The 21,074-nt window shown below is 39.0% G+C and overlaps 1 protein-coding gene across 14 annotated transcripts in view; it reads right to left on the reverse strand.

Moving 5' to 3' along the window:
* Nucleotides 1–21,074, reverse strand: part of AGAP1 (ArfGAP with GTPase domain, ankyrin repeat and PH domain 1) — a 684,170-nt gene that overhangs the window by 171,418 nt on the left and 491,678 nt on the right. For 13 of the 14 annotated variants that reach the window (XM_037912087.2, XM_037912086.2, XM_037912089.2 and 10 more), the window contains one exon: nucleotides 18,454–18,615. The exons of the other annotated variant lie outside the window; for it this stretch is intronic. In XM_037912087.2, the coding sequence (XP_037768015.1) occupies nucleotides 18,454–18,615 (162 nt within the window). The remainder of the gene's footprint in view (nucleotides 1–18,453; nucleotides 18,616–21,074) is intronic. 14 annotated transcript variants of the gene reach the window in all.

Raw genomic sequence — 21,074 nt, forward strand, 5'->3', positions numbered from 1 at the left:
AAAGTAAGAAACTGACAAAATTGTCCTTTGGTAAAAGTCAGGGTAGCCATTTAGGTTTTTTTTTTTTTTTTTTTTGCAGGGTGGGGTGGGGTTATAAGAAGGAGACAAAGAAATAAGGTGAACAAATTTTTAAGCTGGGTGTTAGTCAAATCTGTAATGGAATTAGGTACTGGGCAGCTGGTCATTGTTTAGCTGAATGAGGTTCCACACTCAAGCTGTAGAGGGTTTAAATTAACCTGCTGCACTTGAAGAAATTAAAAGAGAGCTCTGAGCTTGATGGAGATGAAAGAGCCTCAGGAGTATTCTTTTTCCATTGCATCTACCATTTTTCCAGTCTCATGCCTAGAGCCTATATATCACAAAGCTATCCTGTCATGTACAGAATGCCCCACTGAATGCCCAAGTTACTGACGGCCTTTCCTTCCTCTAATGGCAATTTCAATTAAATAAGAAAAACAAGTATTTCTCTTTGACAACACAGATCTCCCTACTTCTGTGGCTGTAGCTTTTGAGATATTCTTGCACGCCTCGAGCAAAAGACATGGAGTCAAGTTTAGAACACAAGGATCGTTTAAACACGGAAGTATAATGTTACCTTATTGGCAGATTTGTGGGAGGAAAAATAGTCTTGTAACTGAAGTATACACATTAGAATGACTGTCTTCAGTGACTTTTGTGGAGGAAAACCCCTAGGCAAATTATTTCATATGGAGGGAACACTAAGGCACTTCTATTTAAGATCTCATTTCCAATTGGCCTGTGATTTCTGAACATCTGAAAGGACTCATGAAAGTAAACAATGAAGTGTGCAAGTTTTTATCTTAGTAGGTTGTTTTCCAGAAGTCTCCTGCCCCAAAGATAAATTTTTACAGCACTGGTATGAGACCACTCGGCCCCTGGAAATCTGAGCGTCGGCAGGAGAAGTCGGAGGTTAAAGATTGTATCAGTTAAATTAGTTTAATATCTCACTAACCAAGAAACTAAATTCACTGCATCATGATCAGGAAATAATGTTCCTTTCTTTACCAACAGGAAACAAATCCATCCCTAACTCACCCTACTGTACTGAGATATCGCAACAAGCATGAGCAGTGAAGATCAGCCACATTTTGGAGAGCCTGTGATACTTAGCATCAGAGAGATGAATAAGGACAAAATTCCAGCCCTTCACTCTGAATTACTACCATGTATATGATTTAGTTCAGATCCTTAATGTCATATAAATCAACTCCTAGAGTTGAGTTTGGAGACTTGTCTTATTCTATATTACATTGAAGCATTTTTGTGTTTGCCTTGTTTGCCATTATGTGTTGAATACTCCATGTGGTGTGATCAAGAGTGACAAGTGATTTGGGCAGATGAGGAAAATGAGCAAGTAGTGTGATTCGCTAAGGAGAGGTAAGTCTCAGATGTTCTGAGGATATGCCTACACTTTAATTAGACACCCGGAGCTGGTCCATGCCAGCTGACTTGGGCTTGCGGGTCTCAGGCTAAGGGGCTGTTTGTTTGTGGCGTAGACGCTCAGGCTTGGGCTGCAACCCAAGCTCTGGGATTCTCCCACCTTGCAATTAAAAAGCCCTTTAGCCTGAGCCCTGCAAGTCCAAGTGAAATGGCATGGACCAACTGCAGGGTTTTAAGGCAGACATACCTTAAGATACCACAGCATCTCAAGGTAAATTCCATCGCCCCCACATAGACCATTAACAGATAACTCAGGTTCCTCTTGTATGATGTTTTGGTTGGTCGGTGTCAGATCTATTCTGAATTTGTCCAGCACTCTTCATGATTCTATCACAGAGTGTTGCCTTGAACATTCATTGGGTGGATGACAGACACTATAGGCATAGCTTGTTCTCGTTACCAACTTTATACAGAATGAAGAAATGGGAAGTTATTCAAAGGACCACGAATGGTGGAAATTCATTTATTCAAGCAAACGATTCTTACCTGTGCTCTTAGGTAGAACCAAAATTTATGGTCCTGCTTATATATAAATCATGAGGTTATATGAAGAGTTTCAGAACTGAGCCCTCTGAGTAGGTGCTCGTACCAGTGTTCGAGTCGTTGTGGAATACCGTCCCCTGAGATATCAATGTGAACATGGAATCTGCTCAGAAGGACACATTCACAACTCTCCTGAATGTAACTGACTTTGGATTTCATCCAAGTGGTGAGGAGAGGCCCCACAGAACTGACCTTTCTGACTCTGCTCTCTTGAGAGTCTTGTTTGATATTTGGTGTCCATGTCATCCGTGCTGGCTGGGTCGTCCGTCACCCCTGCATTTCAATAGTCATGAGGCACACCTAACAAGGATTGAAGCCAGGGGGTGGAGCAGCTTAGCAACAGCTGTTATCGCTGCCCTGGGGGCTCGACGTCTCCTTATTTACAACCTCTTTATCTTCTTATACCCAGAGATACCCATAGGTTAATGGTGATCTGCAGGAGTGGAAGCAGCTGGGATGCAGATGGAGGGATACATCTAGGACACTGCTTCGTGGTTTGATCATCTTCAAGCATATAGAAGATTATATGACCAAGGCCAAGAGACATTTCCTATCCTTAGCCATAAACATCTGTAAGTAGTGTGTTCCTTCAACAGATTATGACGACGAATTTGCTTTGTGTTTTATGGATAACCTAGATCATCTCCAGGCTTTTAGATTCTGAGAACTGTCGGCTCACAATGGGCTGCTTCTATTTAATCTTGTGAAGGATGTCTTCTGCATTCCTTGAGATCTGTCCCTTGAAGATCTGACCTTTGCCCATTCTCAGTGTTTACAGGAAGTGATGGAATTGTGAAGCAATTACTGACAAACATTATTAACCCTTTGCTTACCAAGATAACAATACTGATCAACTTCAAGTATGCAGAGTTCTGTCCCCTCCTCAAATTTTCTTATGCTGGTGTACATGCCAATACTGCCAACTCATAAACAACTCCTTTTCAGGGACGATGATTGAGAAAGCAGCAACTATTCAATTCTAGATGCATTTGGCATCAGTGAGCCCTTGTGGGTTGGTTCAATCTGGGCTCTGGCTGTTTGCTGTACAATGGGTTTCCCACAATATTTATTATAAACAAAACAAGCTTTGTGTTATTTTCTTTAAAGACAATTCTAGAATGTCAGTTACCTCTAAACCCCGCAAAATTATTTGTTTTGCCTTCCTTTAATCTTACAAACACCTGAATGTAGAGAAAAAATTTTGAGTGGAAACCTTAGTTACCAAATTTCCATGCAAAGCACATTTTTATTGCCAAGTTTCAACCTTCTAAAATACAGGGTTTATAATGGCAACACTGGCAGACTCCTAACAAAAGCAAGTCTTGGGGGGGGTTCTTTTGTAATCTAACTATTGCTGTCACTGCAAGTGCTTTAATAACAGCAACCATTATTCAAATCACTTGAAAATATTAATGCATGCCTTGCTAAATAATTATTTAGTAAAATATTATCCTTACATTACAAGATGGGCTAATAAAAGCCGAAAGAGATGAAGTAACTTTCTCAAGGTCACACAGGAAATCCATGAGAGCTAGGAACAGAACCCAGGTGTCTTGACTCCAGACCTATTCCTTAATCACAAGATTATCCTACCCTCCATATAACCAATGGATAACCTCCAGCATCAAAAACTGCACTGGTAATTGAGAAGAGGTTAGGACAATCTTAATTGTCCGCCCACAGGACTTAAATGAGAAGTGTTTCAAAATCAAGAGACACTTACTATTAACATGTTACAATTAAAGCTGAGCAACTGCTATATAACGAACAAGCAGCTAATTTGCATCATGCTAGGTAGAAAAAGGTTAAGATCCTTCTGGTAATGTATGTCAAGAACATAAGCATCAGAAAATAAAGGAAATACAGGAAGAGACACCAACTGAACTCTTTTCAAACTAGAAAACAAATATGGCTTCTGTGCCACAGTACGAGCTCCAAAACAGCTGAGCAGGGTTGGATCCAAACAAAATTACACTTTTAAATAGATACAATTAATTGATTCGAATTAGTTGAACTTTGTCTTTTACTTGTCAATTATAGTATCTTGCTCTTAGTAGAAAGACGTTGAGTTTTACTGATATGACATCCTCGTTCTCTTTCTATAAATGTCCGATGCTATACGACTGTACATAATTGTCATTGGCAAGCAGATTTTTTTTTGGACTGCATCACTTATTCATTCTACCTTTGCAGAAATTACTAGCTCTTTTGAGTGTTTAAGTTGAAAAAAGTGCTAGTCCTGAATTCCCAGCCCTCCAGAGTTCCCTCCTTGCTCTATGAAAGCCCTGCACCAGGAGAAACAGTAGCACAGTATCTCTGCTGAGAGATGCTGAAATTGGATATTTTATCTCTTACACCAGCCTGGATTGTGGGTAGCACACCATGATTGCTGAGTTAAGTGATGGTATCAATTGCAACAAATGAAGGGTCCAGCAACTTGAAAAGAGATGCTCTTCCATCTGCAGGAAGTCCCAATCTCTGTGCTTCACCTGTGCCCTAACAATCACAAGGTTGTGAAGGAGCAGTGTATCAGATTTAGCACACAGGTCTCTTTCGCTCCTTGAACTGTATACAATATGAAGAAGCTTTGAAGTGTTGGATTCCATAGGTAAGGTATACATGGTGACCTTCCACCTAAAGCTCTGTGATCTAGACTGGAAAGAAACTAAGCCTGCAAAGAGACATGCCTGATGAAACAACTACTCTCCCATTATTAATTGGAACAGAAACTTCATTAAGCCTGGGAGGAAAGAAATGCATCAAATATGCTTGTAACATGCTTTACCCAGAAACTAACACAACAAAGTGTTGTACTGTATTATATTGCTGGGATTCTAATCAGACCTACCTTCTAAAACATACCTATAAATACCTATCAAGATGCAAAACTATAGACATGAAAATACAGAAAAAAAAATCTTATACTTTATAACATTAAGGGTGGGAATTTACATACTGCCAGAACTATAATCCTTTTGCTCCCCGATTTTGTGTGTTTAAACTTAAACCTGAATATTAGATAAACCGAAAATTTGGTATTTTTTTCTCCACATTTATTTCAAACAGAACTGATGAAAAATCCAAACCTACTGGGCTGGAGAGCTTATTCATTCCACTGGCAAAGATGAAGGCAAGGTCATTGAACCAAAATTGTGAAATGTATGGAGTTTATAAACTCTGCTGAAACCACCAGCGGAGTTTAAAAGCCCCACATTTTCTTCTTATGATAATGATTTGCTCAGCAGGGGGATGTGAAATTTTGGCCTTTGGCATACACAATCCATAACTACTACGAATATCTTCCTATTCAAAAAATCCTCTACAACTTCAGTATTCTAGGAAGGAGTTTCACATACTTATTTCCTTCTGATTATGATTTATAAAGAGAAATCCCTTCAGAATGCATAAATATATCCTCAGATAAAAATACAGTCAGCTAACATTTAACAGCTATTGCCAAAAGATTTGTCTTTTCTACTGTTAATGAATTTAAACACCATAATGAAGTATCTGCTACTGCATATATATTGTAGGGAATTTAAGGACATAGTTAATGTTTATTCCTAAGGAGGTGGAAAAACCCCCCATCATAGCTGAAACTATATCTCAGACTAGGTGATGGCTAACCTGACAATGGCATCATAATAAAACCGTATTACAAACGATGGCCATATCTTTCGAAGATTAAAACCATTAAAAAAATTAAACCATCTTTTTTACACAAATGAGATTAAAATATTCCCTTTTTGATGAATACATTAATGTATATGGTATGTAGGATTATCACCTTCAATACTGACCTTTAACTTTTGACAAATATTAATACAGAAATTGAAAACTGAAGGTATTTTATAATCTTCTAAGTACTGTATCTCTCAAATGTCAAGTGTCTGAGCTACAAAGAACAATCTTGTAGTTGAAGTCACACTAAGCAGACAGTTGCTTTTACAGAACTTGAAGTTAAAAGTGTTCCCTCTTTCTAGGGATACCAGTGCCAGATTTCCACTTTCCTTACTTTATAAGTACTAAGTTTTGGTGGTGTTTAAATTGCACGCACAGTACACTGCAGCACTAACCTTTTACCTGAAAGGTCAGAATCCTATGATCTCTCTGGGATATAATCTTGAAGGCCTGATATAGAGAACATTCACAATTCTGACTAAATCTTGGGAAGCAATAGTTCATATTCTGCATAATAAAAGGAGTAATTTTTCTGAGGAAGGGGGGAAAACAAATTTAACTATATGTAGAAAAGAGACTGATGTATTGAACCTATCTAGATAATCAAGTCAAATTAAACCAGTATTAATTAGTAATCCAGAGGAAAAATAAACAGGAAACTTTTCTAGCCAGATGGCATATGCCACACGCAATTCCATCATTTCTGTTTAAATCTTTAGCTAAACTAAAGGGAAAAATTCACATTAAATCAACATTAAGGCTGTAAATCTGGATACCAAAATGTCAAGAAATGAAAAGCTTTAAGTCTCTAGTAGCAAAGTTGAGTTGGTCACATTGTAAATAACTCTGAGTTAAACGTTCAGCAACCTACACAGTAAACCAAATGCTTATATATACTTAAGGTGGCCATGGTGAAATTACTGGAACACATTCACGTTTCCTACCTTTTTTGTTTTCAAACGTACAGTCTGAAAAAATATTTTCTTTTTTTTTTAAATTTAATATTCTAGGGTATTTTAGAAGACAAAAAAGGAAGGTACATTTCGGTAGCACTGTGAAACTGTAAAAAGCTGTGTTGTGCAATTCTATATTTAAACAGCAACACTAGGTAAAGTTACAGAAAATACCTATCTGCGGCACTGTGCAGCTGTACTCCTCCAAAATGCCACAGAGGAGAACATGCTTAGAAATCCAAAACATTATTTTTAATGCCAAATGCCAAAACACCTATTCAAACTTTTCAACATTAAGATTAGTCTAAACTTCGTTCAAACACTTGGCAGCTGGTGACTCACTACTGAAGGACTGATAGGTAAGGCTACGATTATGTCACGGAGGGCTTGGAAGTCACACATTCTGTGACTTTCAGAGACCTCTGTGACACTGGGGCACTGCAGCAGCCCGGCTGCCATGGGTGGCGGAGGACCACCCCTGTAGCTCCCCAGTGCTCCCCCACCCCCTGTAGCTTAGATGCCACTAGTGCAGGCCTCCCCCGCAGTTCCCATTTGCTGTAGGGAACTCCCCCACCCCCCAGCTCTTCAGGGTGGTGGAGGACTGCCCCCCAAGCTCCCAGCCACTGGGTAGGGGCGGGGGACCACAGCTCCCAGCCACTGCATGCAGCGGGGTAGGGTGCTTGACCTTCTCCCTCCCCATTTTGTCAGGGATGTTTTTAGTAAAAATCAGGGACAGGTCACAGCTTCTGTGAATTTTTGTTTATTGCATGTGACCTGTCCATAACTTTTACTAAAAACATCCATGACAAAATCGTAGCCTTACTGATAGTGTATTAGGATGATCTTTTTCCCTCCACAATTGGTGTGGCTCCTAAGAACCTGCTTTCTATACATCTCTCTTTTGAAAGAAATCATGAGGTTAACACATGACCTGCCATAGATGAAACAGAGGGGCAGAGTGCCAATAGTGGAAGTCATCTTTCAAGTTAAATGAATTGCAGTAGACTCAGCCTAGATAACGTGATAACAGGTACTTTACAAATAACATAGATAAAGTCCTTGATGTCCTATGATGGGATGCTGATGGAAAACACTTTTTTTTTTTGTGATCCCCTGTTAACATAGAGCAACATTCAGCAAAATGTTCTTAATGGTTACCAACTTAGGAAATATTGGCTGCTTCTGCTTCTGCTCAAACAAATTTTACTGGAAGAATTTTTCATCTACAAAATGAATCAGATCAGAACAGGTTTACTCACTATTTGGGCAGCAGATCCATAGAATCATAGGGTTAGAAGGGACTGCAAGGGTCATCTAGTCTAACCTTGTGTCAAACCACCCAAGACAGACGGCTCCAGCCTCCTTTTGAAAACTTCCAGTGAAGGAGCTTCCACAACCTCCCTAGGCAGTCTGTTCCATTGTCCTACTGTTCTTACAGTTAGCAGATTTAGATTAAATCTCAAAAAAACTTCCTATTTTGTAGTTTGAACCCATTGCCTCTTGTCTTGTTCCCTGTGGCAAGAGAGAACAACTTTTCTCCACCTTTATTATGGCAGTCTTTCAAGTATTTGAAGACCGCAATCATATCCCCCCTAAATCTCCTCTTTTTCCAAATTAAACATACCCAATTCCTTCAGTCTTTGCTCGTATGGCTTGTGTTCCATCCCTTTGGTCATCTTTGTCACTCACCTCTGGATCCTTTCCAGTTTCTCTACATCCTTTCTATGCAGTGGTGATCAAAACTGGACAGAGTACTCCAGCTGAGGCCTAACCAGCGCTGAGTAGAGCAGTACTATCACGTCCTGTGACTTGCATGCTGTGCTTGTGTTAATGCAACCTAAAATTGCATTTGCTTTTTTTTGCAACAGCATCGCACTGCTAACTCATGTGGAGGTTGTGATCCACCACAACTCCTAGATCCTTCTCAGCCATGCTGCCGCCAAGCCAGTTATCCCCCATTCTGTACTTGTGCATTTGGTTTTTCTTCCCTAAGTGTAGCACCTTACATTTCTCATTGTTGAATTTCATTTTGTTGTCTATAAGCCAGTTCTCCAATTTATCAAGATCCCTCTGAAATTTAGCTCTATCCTTCAAAGTACTTGCAACCCCCCCCACAGCTTTGTCTCATCTGAAAATTTGATCAATATACTCTCCATTCCTACATCAAGGTCATTAATAAAGATGTTAACCAACACCAGACCCAGAAAAGATCCTTGTGAAACCCCACTTGAGACCTCCCTCTAATCTGACATAATTCCATTTATTCCACACTCTTTGTTCACACTTGTTTCACCAATTATGTATCTGCTTTTGAGCCCACATTTCTCCAGTTTATTTATCAGAATGCTGTGTGGGACTGTGTCAAAAGACTGGCTGAAGTCCAGGTATATTATGTTCACCACGTTCCCCCTATCCACCAAACCAGTTACCCTGTCAAAGAAGAAAAGCAAGCTGGTTTGGCATGATATTGTTTTTAGTAAATCCATGCTTGCTGATAGTGATTACCCCATCCAGATATTTGGGAATTGAATGTTTTATACATTGTTCTAGTAGCTTCCCAGGTATCGAAGTCAGGCGTACCGGTCTGTAATTTCCTGGCTCCTCCTTTTCCTTGTTTTTAAAGTGGGGCACTACATTAGCCCTTCTCCAGTCTTCCGGGACCGTTCCTGTCATCCATGAGCTTGCCAAATATTATTGCCAGTGGCTCCACTTCAGCTGATTCCTTCAATTCTCTGGGATGAATAGCATCAGGCCCCGCTGATTTGAATGAATTCAAATTGGTCAGAAGATCTCTGACGTGTTCTCTACTTATCCCGATCTGAATCCCTTCCCCTTTATTGTCTATGGTAACTAGTCATCTGGTCACATTTTATTTTTTGTGAGAAGACAGAAGCAAAGTAGGTATTGACCCTTCCTATCATCTTCCGTTACCAGTCCACCTTCTCCATTGAGCGGAGGACCCATACCATGCCTGATTTTTCTTTTTTTGTCTGACATATTTGAAGAACGCTTTCTTGTTGCCTCCAACATTTTTTGCCAGCTCCAACTCATTCTTTGCGTTAGCTTTCCTGATTTTATCCCTGCACACTTGCACTATTCCCATATGTACTACTTTGGTGACATGCCCCACCTTCAATTCCCTAGATGTATCCCTTTTGGTTTTTAGATTGCTAAAAAACCCCTTGCGCAGCTAAACTGGCCTCCCATGGGTCGTCTTCTCTTTCCTCTGCATTGAATAGCTTGATGTTGAGCCTCGTGTATTACATCTTTTAGGAACTGCCAGCCCCCTTCGACATCTTTTCTTCCTAATTAGCGCTTCTATGGGACCTTGCCTACTGTCTCTCTGAGTTGGCTGAAATCTGCCTTTCTGATTTCCAGTGTCCTTGTTTTGTTGTCATGTCCTCCTTTCCATGGGATCATGAATTCCATCAGATCACGATCACTTCCAAGTTTCTGTCAACCTTCACGTTCGCAATTAATTCATCCTGGTTCATCAAAACCAGATGTAGAATGGATGTCCCCCTAGTTGTAGTCTTAATTTTCTGAATCAGAAAGCTGTCCCCTAAACATGCTAAGAACTTGCTGGATGTATTATGTTTTGCTGTAATAGTCTTCCAACAGATATCAGGGAAGTTAAAATCACCCATTAATACTAGCTCATGTGTGTTAGCTAATCTTGTTACCTACTTGTAGAATGACTCCTCCACTTCCTCTTCCTGACTGGGTGGTCTATAATAGACCCCCACCATAATATCACTACTATTCTTTCCCCTTTTTACCCTGGCCCAGAGAATCTCAGTAGGTTTGTTGCTCACTTCCTCTTGGACCTCTGAGCAAGTGTATTCATTCTTGACGTATAGTGCAATGCCACCTCCTTTTTTCTCACACCTATTCTTCCAGAACAAGCTATATCTCTCAATGCTGGTACTCCAATCATGGGAGATGTGCCACCAAGTCTCTGTAATGCCAATTAAGTCCTAATTTTCTTCATATTTTATGACTTCCAGTTCATCCTGTTTGTTCCCCATACTCCTTGCATTTGTATACAGGCATCAAAGATATTGTGCAGACTGCCCTGTTGCTTTCCTTCTTGGCTTTTTAATGCAATGGTGGTTTCAAGTCCTTGTCCAGAAATTTGCCCCTTTTCCTTGTCTTCATTACTGAAGCCTAGATGTGCATTGGCCGGATTTTTGTCACCACCCCCCGTAAGACTTAGTTTAAAGCCCTCCCTATAAGGTTAGCCAGACGATGTCCAAAGATGCTCTTCCCAGTATTTGATAGATGGACCCCCCCCAACACAGTAATCCTCTTTCCTGGAACATCAACTCATCGTCAAAAGCCAAAGCCTTTTCACTGAGACCATCTGTGTAGACATGCATTTATTTCCAGGATTTGACGGTCCCAGCCCGGGCCTTTTCCATGTGTGGAGAGCACAAATATAGCATTTACACTAAGTGAAGCTAGCAGAAACTCCTCAATGAGATTCTAGAATTACTCAGGGAGCTTACCATACAACCTGCCAATTGGATCAATGGTCTTCAGGGCTTGTGAAAAGCAACTAGGATGCACTGGATTTCCTGTTGGCTGAGATTCCTGTAGAGAGATAGGCTACTTTGCTACACTTAATTTAAGTCATCAGGGACTTACCCAAGGAACCACCATGTGTTGCTGCCATTAACTAATTTTTCCTTATCCAGACAGATCATGAGAAAATTATAATCAGGCAACTGCAGTGAACTTTGGAGCTCTCAGATTTCCTTCATTTATCTCAATCCATTTTTAGGCCTACGCATGATACAGACCGCACTGGCCCTGTTGGTTGGTGATCTCATGCTAGTGGACAATGATCTGGTATCCATGACAACTTTTCTTTGTATGTGTTAGCCGCTTTTGATTCTAAGTAACTTTTAGTTCTGAACCAGTCTTGTTTCTTCCCTCTCAAACAGTTCTACAGATTATTTTTTGACATCTTTTATGGGTTTCCGCAGGGCTCTATTCTGTGGCCCCCTTCAGTTTAACACATATGTGATGCTGCTAAGGGAAAGTATGACATGATATGTAGCCAAGACCATGAATATGCAAATGATATGAGCTGCTGCATGTCACTCCCATAAGAACACAGAAGTAAGAGTCTGTACTTTAGCAAGGTGCTCTGATACTATAGTGATGAGGACCCTATATAGCACCTAGATAGATGGTATAATGCCTGGTGAGAAATGCAATCTGGACGAGAACGAACTGTCTGAAGGCTAATCTGGACAAGTTGGTGATGATGACTAGGAGTTGGGGGAAGGATCTCGAACATATGGTAAGGATAGTTCCTGTCCTCTGTTTTGAGATCAGGAAGGTGCCGCTTTTTAATTAAGTAATTCACAATTTGTTCTGGGAATCCCAGTGATGTAAGATACCAAAAGCATCTTTTTTATCTGCACCTTTGCAATTATACCCCTTAAGTCTGGATTTTGACATCTCTATCCTTATTTTGGATAGCTGCAGGTTGGAGAACTGCAATGGTTTTTACTTGGGGCTAAATTTTAAGAGCATTCTGAATCTAGAAGTAATACAGAATGTGGCTGTTTCCCAGTTAGGCACTATTAGCTGCAGAGAAGATGTCACATCAACAAAAACTGAACGGACTTCCTAATAATTTTCACATATGGGTGAAGGTGCTGACGTTGTTGTCACTATATGGTTAGAATTTTAGATACCCAAGAGATTAGCCTGTGTTCCGTGCATGCCACATAAGTTGTAGTTGGCTGGATCATGAGAGATACAATTTTCCAAGAGAGACTAGTGAATCTGGGTGCCCCAATTTTGAGGTGTCTGTATTCAGATTCAGTGAGGGAGCTGGTTTTCAGAAAGTGCTGAACACCTGTCCTGTAATTATTAAGTCCCTTGATGGTATCTCACTAGTCAATTTGGAAAATTTAGCCCATGGCTTCATGATGTTCTTAGTAGAGGGATCTTGATTGTGGAATTTGTTTTCCCTGCTATTCTGACACACTGACTTTCTGCAGGGAGTGGTTTGCTTTGTAGTGAGAAGGGAGTTTGTATGTAGAGATTTTTTCTTTGCTTACTGTTTCTTTCCTTTTTGTTTAAGATAAACAACAATTTAAAATTATTTTTATATTTGTATATGCAGTGATATGCAGTGAATTTTATAAGTTAAAAATAATTGACACTACAGTAAACTCCAGAGCGCTAACCAACTGTTAAATGGGAGAACACCACTACATGCACAGAACTCTACTTAAAACCATCTCATTTCTCTAAAGAGAAAGAAAATTGGCTGTAGGATTTATATTGCTGGAAAACCAAGAGAGATTTCTTTCTGATGGAAAGATAAGTACTGCATGGTAATATAACCAGCCACCACTCATCTGCTATTAGATGAATAGAGAAGGAAGAAAATCTTTCTTAAGAAGTGTCAGATATAAGTAAACTTCTTTGACTAAGGCCTTAATCAAGACTTATCCCTTTTAAGCAGCAGCTAAGCATTTTCTTTAGATCATTTTTTTTATTATGATTAACAACGTATCTTATAGCAGATAAAAAGCAAATTAAGAAATAGGGAAGATATAGGCACTCAGCTGGGTAATAGCCCAAACCTTAAATCTTTGCTGTTGTTTTGTTTTTGTTACCACAGAAAAATATTGTAATGATGATTGCAAAATATATGGCCAAAATACCATGTTGCAGCCTTGCAGATCTCATCTGGTGGGACTGACCAAAGCCTGTCTTGTTGATGCTGCAGCATGATTGATTGAGTTGTGACATGCCCTTTCAAATTTCAATGTTGCTACTACGGTGCAACAGTGACAGATGCACACTGATAGGTTATCAGAAAGGGTTCTTTTGGACAGAGGCTTACTTTCTGTTCCACTCTTACAGAAAAACAAAAATGGTGGATTAATTCTCTAATGGCGTTCCCCACTTTTCAAAGAGACTTTGTTGATGCAACTAATTTGCAGAACAAAGCTCCCCTAAGTTGAAAGCTAGAAAGAATTAGAAAATAGTGGCACTGCAATACTCGTTTGAAAGCAAAATGTAAACATTTAATTTGAAAACCAGAAAGCAGTAACCTGACCTGTGTGTTTCAACAAAGTAAAAAAAACCCACATTTGCATTTTAAAAGAAAAGATTTGAAAATCCATGCCTCCTCTGTTTACTACTTGAGACTTGAGTTCAGGATTCTATACGTGTTCTGCAACTGTTGATGAGATTACCACCTGAAACAGGAATCCCAGCATTATTTTAGAGGGTTTTGTGATGATACTAACTAATATAGGGAACGTACCAAATCTTGTATGCAGGACTTAGCAGATAAGTGACAGACGAACTAATTTTGAAAAGCTTTGTGAATGTATTAAAAATACAATATAGTCTACCTTACTCGAGCTTTGTTATTGATTTGGGATTATAAATGATTCTTTAAAACTAAAATCTTTCCAGTTCACCTTCAAAATTGAGTTTTGAAACTACGGCCAGAAGAATTTTCCTGAGTGCGCACACAAAGCCAAACCTCTCTCTTCAAATGTACCATAGGTCTTCAGAGCCCATAACTCACTAACTGTATGAGACAAAGTGATTGCCATCAGAAAAGTAACCTGGGTAATGCTTGCATGAACGTAGAAGCTCAAAATACCACTTATATCCCCTGGCACAGCAGGATCTTAATTTGAGGTTGATAAACCCTGATAACACCAAACTGCTAGAGACTGAATAGAAACTAGGTGTTGTGCTTTCTACAAGTTATTGAAGAGATGACACTGTAAATACAATAAACCATCTTTCAGAGATAAAATATATGCAGATGGCATTCAAGAAGATGGCATGTGACAATACGGTAATCATTTATACTAGAAATGTACGTGATGCTCCATAAAAGCAGAGTACAAATACCCGGCTGCATGTGAATTAATCTAGTTTGAGGCACTAGAACTTATGCAAGAGCTAGGTATTATTACTACTATTATTATATATAAACATTTGTTACGCTTGAAATGGAAAGAGTATCTAATATACTATTTTTGGGACACATTCCAACAAATCAAACCTTAAATCCTAACTTCTCAGAAGAGAGGGTGAATGGACTTCTCAGAAGAGAGAATGAATGAGCTGCATTGCATATCTTGGGATGGAAAAGAATGTTCAACCTTTTGTTAATGAGGTCTGGAGAACTTAGTTTCCTGATCTCATAAAATTGGCTATGGTCACCTTTTATCAAAAGAGATCGTCCTATTAAGATCACGGAATTTCTCTCTCTTGAGCTCTGTTAAGATCCATAATTTGCATGTAATGGAGAACAGACGTGATCAGTATTCACCAGTGATTCTATAAAGTGCTAGTAATATCAACTGATCTTCCTCTGAAAGACTGAATTTCCTACGCAAGCTTGAGATACTTCATAATTCGAGTAACAGCCAATGATTGACCAAAAATTCATAGGCCCAGCGAAATACAGCTATTTCCATTTTTTACAATATAAAAAATAAAATACAAATAACAAGAACTCTGAAGTCTAAATACTAAGCAAGAGAAAACTAGAACTGAATTTGGAGAAGAAAATGCAAAAGTGGGTGTGTACTTCCTTCCTGTGCCAAGAAAAAAAAATGGAACTGATGTTTAGATGAACAGAGTCAGTATTTACTCCACTAAAAGCATGTGTGAAGCACACACAAAGGATCTTGTTTTGAAGTAAAATTTAACAACTAAGCAAGTTAGGAATAGCTCCCCAGAGACTTTATGACCCTCCTATCCCCAGGAGTGTGAAGCCACAGATTACACCTCTAAAGAAAATTATCCATCAAGAAAATGATTAATCAAAGAAAAAAAATCTCAGGCTTCCAATCAGATTCAAAAAAACCCATCAGCCAATAGTTGTTGCAGAGGTAATTGTTCTAAATCTATCAGTACACCTAAGCTGCTCCTTCATTGACTGCAAACACCAATTTCTTTCACAGAGGATTATAAGTTGATGTTCATGGTCTTACTTCTGCCATTAGGGTGATAAACAGTTTAAGCTACATCAGGATCTGACACGTAGATCAATTCTAGGTCCATAAAGAATCTATACAAGAGGTTCCCAGACAGGGGATTTACTGCCCCCCGTTTTTATTCTCTTGCTGCTAAAATTACTTCTGTCAAACACTTACAAGAGTAAGAAAAAAGGTAAAAAAAATAATTTTTCATGTAGTCCTGGAACAGTCTTTTTAAATTCAGAAACTTAAAGACGAACATGTTACTGCATTTAAAATTATGTTGAGCAGCATGTGGTATTTAGCTAAATAGCGATCCAAATCTATGATTTGCTCACTCTCAAGCAGACAGCAATTTGAAACATTGAACTAAGCTGTCTAGATTTTTCTCTAAGGGCAGTCACAGGCTTCCTGTTACCAGAGCCAAATTATATTAGACATTTAATTTTAAACCTCAGGTACTTAAATGTAAAACCTTACAACAGTAATAGTCATAAAGCAGTGGGGCATTCCATTTCAGAGAATGGATTTTTCTATTTTTTCCCCTTTAATTTAACCAGCACCTCCTGTTTTGTGGCTCTGCCCACTACAAAGTAATTTATCTAATTAGGAGATGTTCACAGCTGCTTAAAAGACAGAAGCCCCAGGAAACCAAAGGTCTGGATAGGAAGACTTTGAAAAGTTCTCCGGAGCCACACAAAGTATTAATTTAATGTGAAAAAAGGTTCAGAGAAAAATTGAATCCCAATATGTTATTTTGTCTACAATAAAACCATGTGACAATAAGCAGGCATATTCTCCAGTACACTGGCATTTGAATTCCAAAAGATGCTTAGCTTCTCCCTATCCCTGCTGCTTTCACAGCATTATCTTTTTATGATTCTAAAATTCAAAACCTTTTATTGGGGCAAAAAAGCTGAAATTAAAAAGGGTTTTTCATGTGTCAACTGCCAGCATAAAGGATAAATTCTACAATCTAAGTGAAAGAGGATACACTGATGGAGATGAATCATGTCTGAGTTTTTGAAGTAGTTTTATCAATCACAATAGTTAATGTTTATGTTGACATTTGTTTGTCTAAGACTGTCCACTAAGCACTGACCTAGTTAAAAGAAGTTCTCCCAGTATTTTCAAAATGTAAAAGCAAACCAGGAAATGATGCAAATACGATTTTTCTATCATTATTTACTTCTCAGTCTTCCTGTGTCCTTTGAGTAAATGTAGCACAGCTGACCCTGGCTGTTGTCTCTTATGATCCAGAAGTAATTACATATGATTGCCAAGTCATAAAACAGAATTAGATGTCCTTACTATAAGAAGTATAAAATGTAACTGGGTGTAGGAGAAAGGAAGGCTTCTTTTTCATACCAGCATAGATAACACACTCATGAGTGCTGTAGGGCTTGCCCAGATAATAGACAAAAGCTAAGATCAGCAGATACACCCAAAACAGCCACAGCTGTGTTCGTGCACACACGTGCCACAAAACGTGTCCTTCTGAGATCCTTACAATTGTCACTATTTTAAGGAATAGCCTCAAAAGCAGTAGTTTCTTTTTCTCTAATTCTCTTTTATAGTCACTTCATCCCGTGGTGTCCATACCCTTCCTCCATTTACTCTGTTCAAGGTTCCCTTGGTTTCCACATTCTTATTTCTCCATTCCATTACTTCCACCATTACTTTCGTGGGCTCTCCATGGTGCTTCTCCTTGTCTCTCTTTGAAATACTACAAATTTAGCACTTGAATAGTGCTTTACTAACATTAATGGAATCTTCACAACTCACCATGTGACGTAAGTAGTATAGCCCCATTTTACAGATGGGACTAATAAGGCAGGAAGTGACTTGACCAAGGTCACAGACAAATTATGTGTTAGACCTACGATTGGAATAAAGGACTCCCTTGCTCTCAATCCTATGTGTAGTCCACTGGACCACAGCACCTTTCATGCTATTCAGACATTCCCCCTTGAGGACAAAGCCCACAATGTGTGTTTAGTAGAGGAACAAGCTCAACTGCAAACAGTTTGCGACAAGTTCGTAGGGAGCTTGTAGCAGCTCAGGCAACACCTTTGACGCAACATCAAATTGGTCTGGGATCTTTTCAGAAATCAAGATATCAATGACAACTGATTTGTTGGCTCCACAGACAATCCTTAAATGGCTATATGAAAATCATGAATATACCCTGTGATTTTGTTGGACAAATCACTATGACAAACTTGCAACCCTTGTGATTGGTCAGCATTTTCAAGGCTCTCTTCACAACAGAGATGGCTAGAAACATCTTTAAAAAAGTAAATAGAGTAGTCCTGACATTTACAAATTCCTCCAACTGAGGTTATGGACACAGTGGCTGCAGGATTCACGCATTCCAAAGGCTGGCTCTGCCTACAGCTAACCAATTACAACAATAAAAATAAAATAATAAATAGTTCAACACTTAAGACCATAAACAAAGGGAATAAGGGGATAAGAACTGTGTACCTCCATACACAGATGCAGTGAAGATGCCTTGGAAGCTATGCACTTAGAAAGCAACCCTTACTTTGCTATGCTTTTAATAATTTTGGGCCTATGTGAAATTTCAGGCATGGGGTAGTTGACAACACAAGGCATCTCCTTCCTCATGCAGTTACGTTTGCTGCTTCCATGGCACTCCTAGCCTTTCCATGCCACAGGAAGAGACGTTTTGTTAATTTATGATGTTCTGCCTCCTTCTCATCCTTTTTGTTCTGTTTAAATGGCTGCAGCTTTGCTTAGGTCAATGTACCCGGATGAGTGACATCAGTCCTCAAAGAAGAGCTCTACAAAAAAAACCCCAGCTTGTCTCTTACCACTGCTGATGCCAGAGTTTGCAATGACTGTCGCCTCACTCCATTGGTCAGCACTGGAAACTGAGTAGGAGCGCTGATGCATACCATCGGGGCGACTGTTGAAGGAGACTAGACTGATCCCACTTGCCATCTGAGACACAGACGTACTGGTAGTCACATTTCCTAGAAACAAAACAAACAAACAAATCATGTTACTGTACAAAATAATGCTGATTTACATTAAGGAGAATAAATCTTACAGTACCGCAGAGCAGAGACAGCATTAATTTCATTAATGTGCAGTGTTCTCTAAACTTTTGGAAGCTGAGTTCCCCCGGACCCTGTTCTAGAAAATGGAAATACTTGCAAGCCCCCAGTGCATCCCTGATTTATGTTGTTAAAAGCCTAAACATCTTAGTTTATATATCCTCTGCACTGCCCTTGCTAGTCCTTCGTACCACCTAGCAGGCTTTGGGAAGTGTTGGCTTAGTGCAAAAAAAGCCACGTGGAAAAAAGCTAATCCTTAAAAACTAATAAGCATTAAGCAAACCATCCATTGTACCCTTAAAAAAGCAAGTCCTGAAAATGTAACATGACCCTCTAAACATAACTCTAACATACAAAATGTGTAATAACTACATCAAATGGAGACACTTCAAACCCTCTTATCCTAATTCAATTATTTTAATTGAGTAACCCCGCCGCTGAATAAAGCCAAAATTGAAAAATCTACAGTGCCAGTAAATAAACTGGTACTAGTAGCATAAAATCAACTATAAAACCCATCTTCCACAGACTTTTAACTATCACCAACATGGAGGCAACACCAATGTATTGTTCATTATAAAAAGTCACTTCTTGTTAAGCAACAGCATACTCTTTATTCCTAAATTGGTTGGTTGTTAAAAGATAATATGAACAATAACCTTAAACACTGTATATTAATTAGCAATGGGTTTAGCGCTTTCATGATCCATAAGGGCTGTGACAGATAATAGTTCAGTAAAAAGTTTAATGGAGGAAATGGGATTCACAGCATTAAAAATAGCTGAACAGTGATCTAGTTGACAAAACATAAATAAAACCCTCTCCATGAACTTAGGCTTCCAGTAGTCTCAGTCTACCTTTTCTGTTCTTGTGTTTGACATGCACTAGAAATTTCACTCTGACATTTAGTTTTTAATCATATACTACATTACTGATTTAGAAATTACTTTTTAAACAAATTTAAAATATTTTTAAAGTGTTAGTTTGATTTTTGTAAGAATTTTCTAATAGCTGCAATCTCTTCATGGCAGACTTTACCAAAACACAGCGGACATTGTGAATCCATTGCTAAGGCTATCCTACAGTAAGGTTAAACGGTTTTAAGAATAATATTCTTATAGACAGATTTAAAGCATTTAGTATTTTCATCCAAAGACAAAATAACTAGTAATGGCCTTCCAGCAGAGCTGAATTAGAAGCAAAGTCATCTAAACCTACACACAGTGCACAATTAGTAAAGTTTGTAAAGCACCTTGCCATTCTTTGCTATTAAAGACTCTCTCTATTCTATGTGTGTATATATATATATATATACACACACACACACACACACACACTCTTTTAAGATACTTTCACATGAAAATTTTGCGCTTCTATAGCACTTTCAATTGGACAACCATCGATGAGTTCAGAAACTTTGGTGAATTAAGGTTCAACACTCTTGTGAGGAAGTTAATTATTATCTACTATTACTTCCCACTTTTCCCACAGGTTAAATGACCAAAGCTCAGGGAAGAAGACTGTGGCAGAGTGGGAAATAAAACCCAGATCTCCTGACTCCCAGTTCCATCATCACGACTTTTCCCAACAGCAGTGTTTTGAAAGAAAGTAGAGCTTTGTGAAGTACTTTGTGCTCATTAGAGTTTGTGAGATAGCTTCCCTGAGACCAAACACGATCTGTCTATGGTACTTGTATAACCTCCATTACTGTAAGATCTGAGCACCTCAATCTTTAATCAGGGGGTAGCTGTGTTAGTCTGTATCCGCAAAAACAACAAGGAGTCCAGTGGCACCTTAAAGACTAACAGATTTATTTGAGCATAAGCTTTTGTGGGTAAAGACTTCACTTCTTCAGATGCAACAATGTTTAATGAATTTATCCTCAACATAACCAGGAGATATTTTACAGATGGGGAACTGAGGCAGAGAAAGACTAAATATCTTGCCCAAATTCACATAGGAAGCCTATGGTAGAGCATGTATTTGAACCTGGTTCTCCTGAGTCCTGGCCAGTACCTTTACCTCTGGACTTCCTCTCTAATCCCCTTTTCCAAGTCATCCTTTCACCCATGTGATCTCCATAATCAGAATGGCATCTATTACACTGGTCACAAGTTAAAACTACAACAGGTGAACACTTCTTTTGAGCCTGTTTGAACAAACACATTTAATGCATTTTACAAGGCCAGTATCTGAACGTCCTGTGCCAGTGTTTTCTAAGAAAGCATTCGGAACACATGTGCAGGTCAGCAATGAAACCTTGCCCACAAAACGGCACGTATGTGGTGAAGATTCAGACTAGAACCCCACATCTTGACTGAAGTCTCACTAAAATAGAGCACACACACAGTTTTTTGCATTCTTTCTAATTAAAG

This window comes from Chelonia mydas, chromosome 11 (genome assembly GCF_015237465.2).
Source record: "Chelonia mydas isolate rCheMyd1 chromosome 11, rCheMyd1.pri.v2, whole genome shotgun sequence".
NCBI lineage: Eukaryota > Metazoa > Chordata > Testudines > Cheloniidae > Chelonia > Chelonia mydas.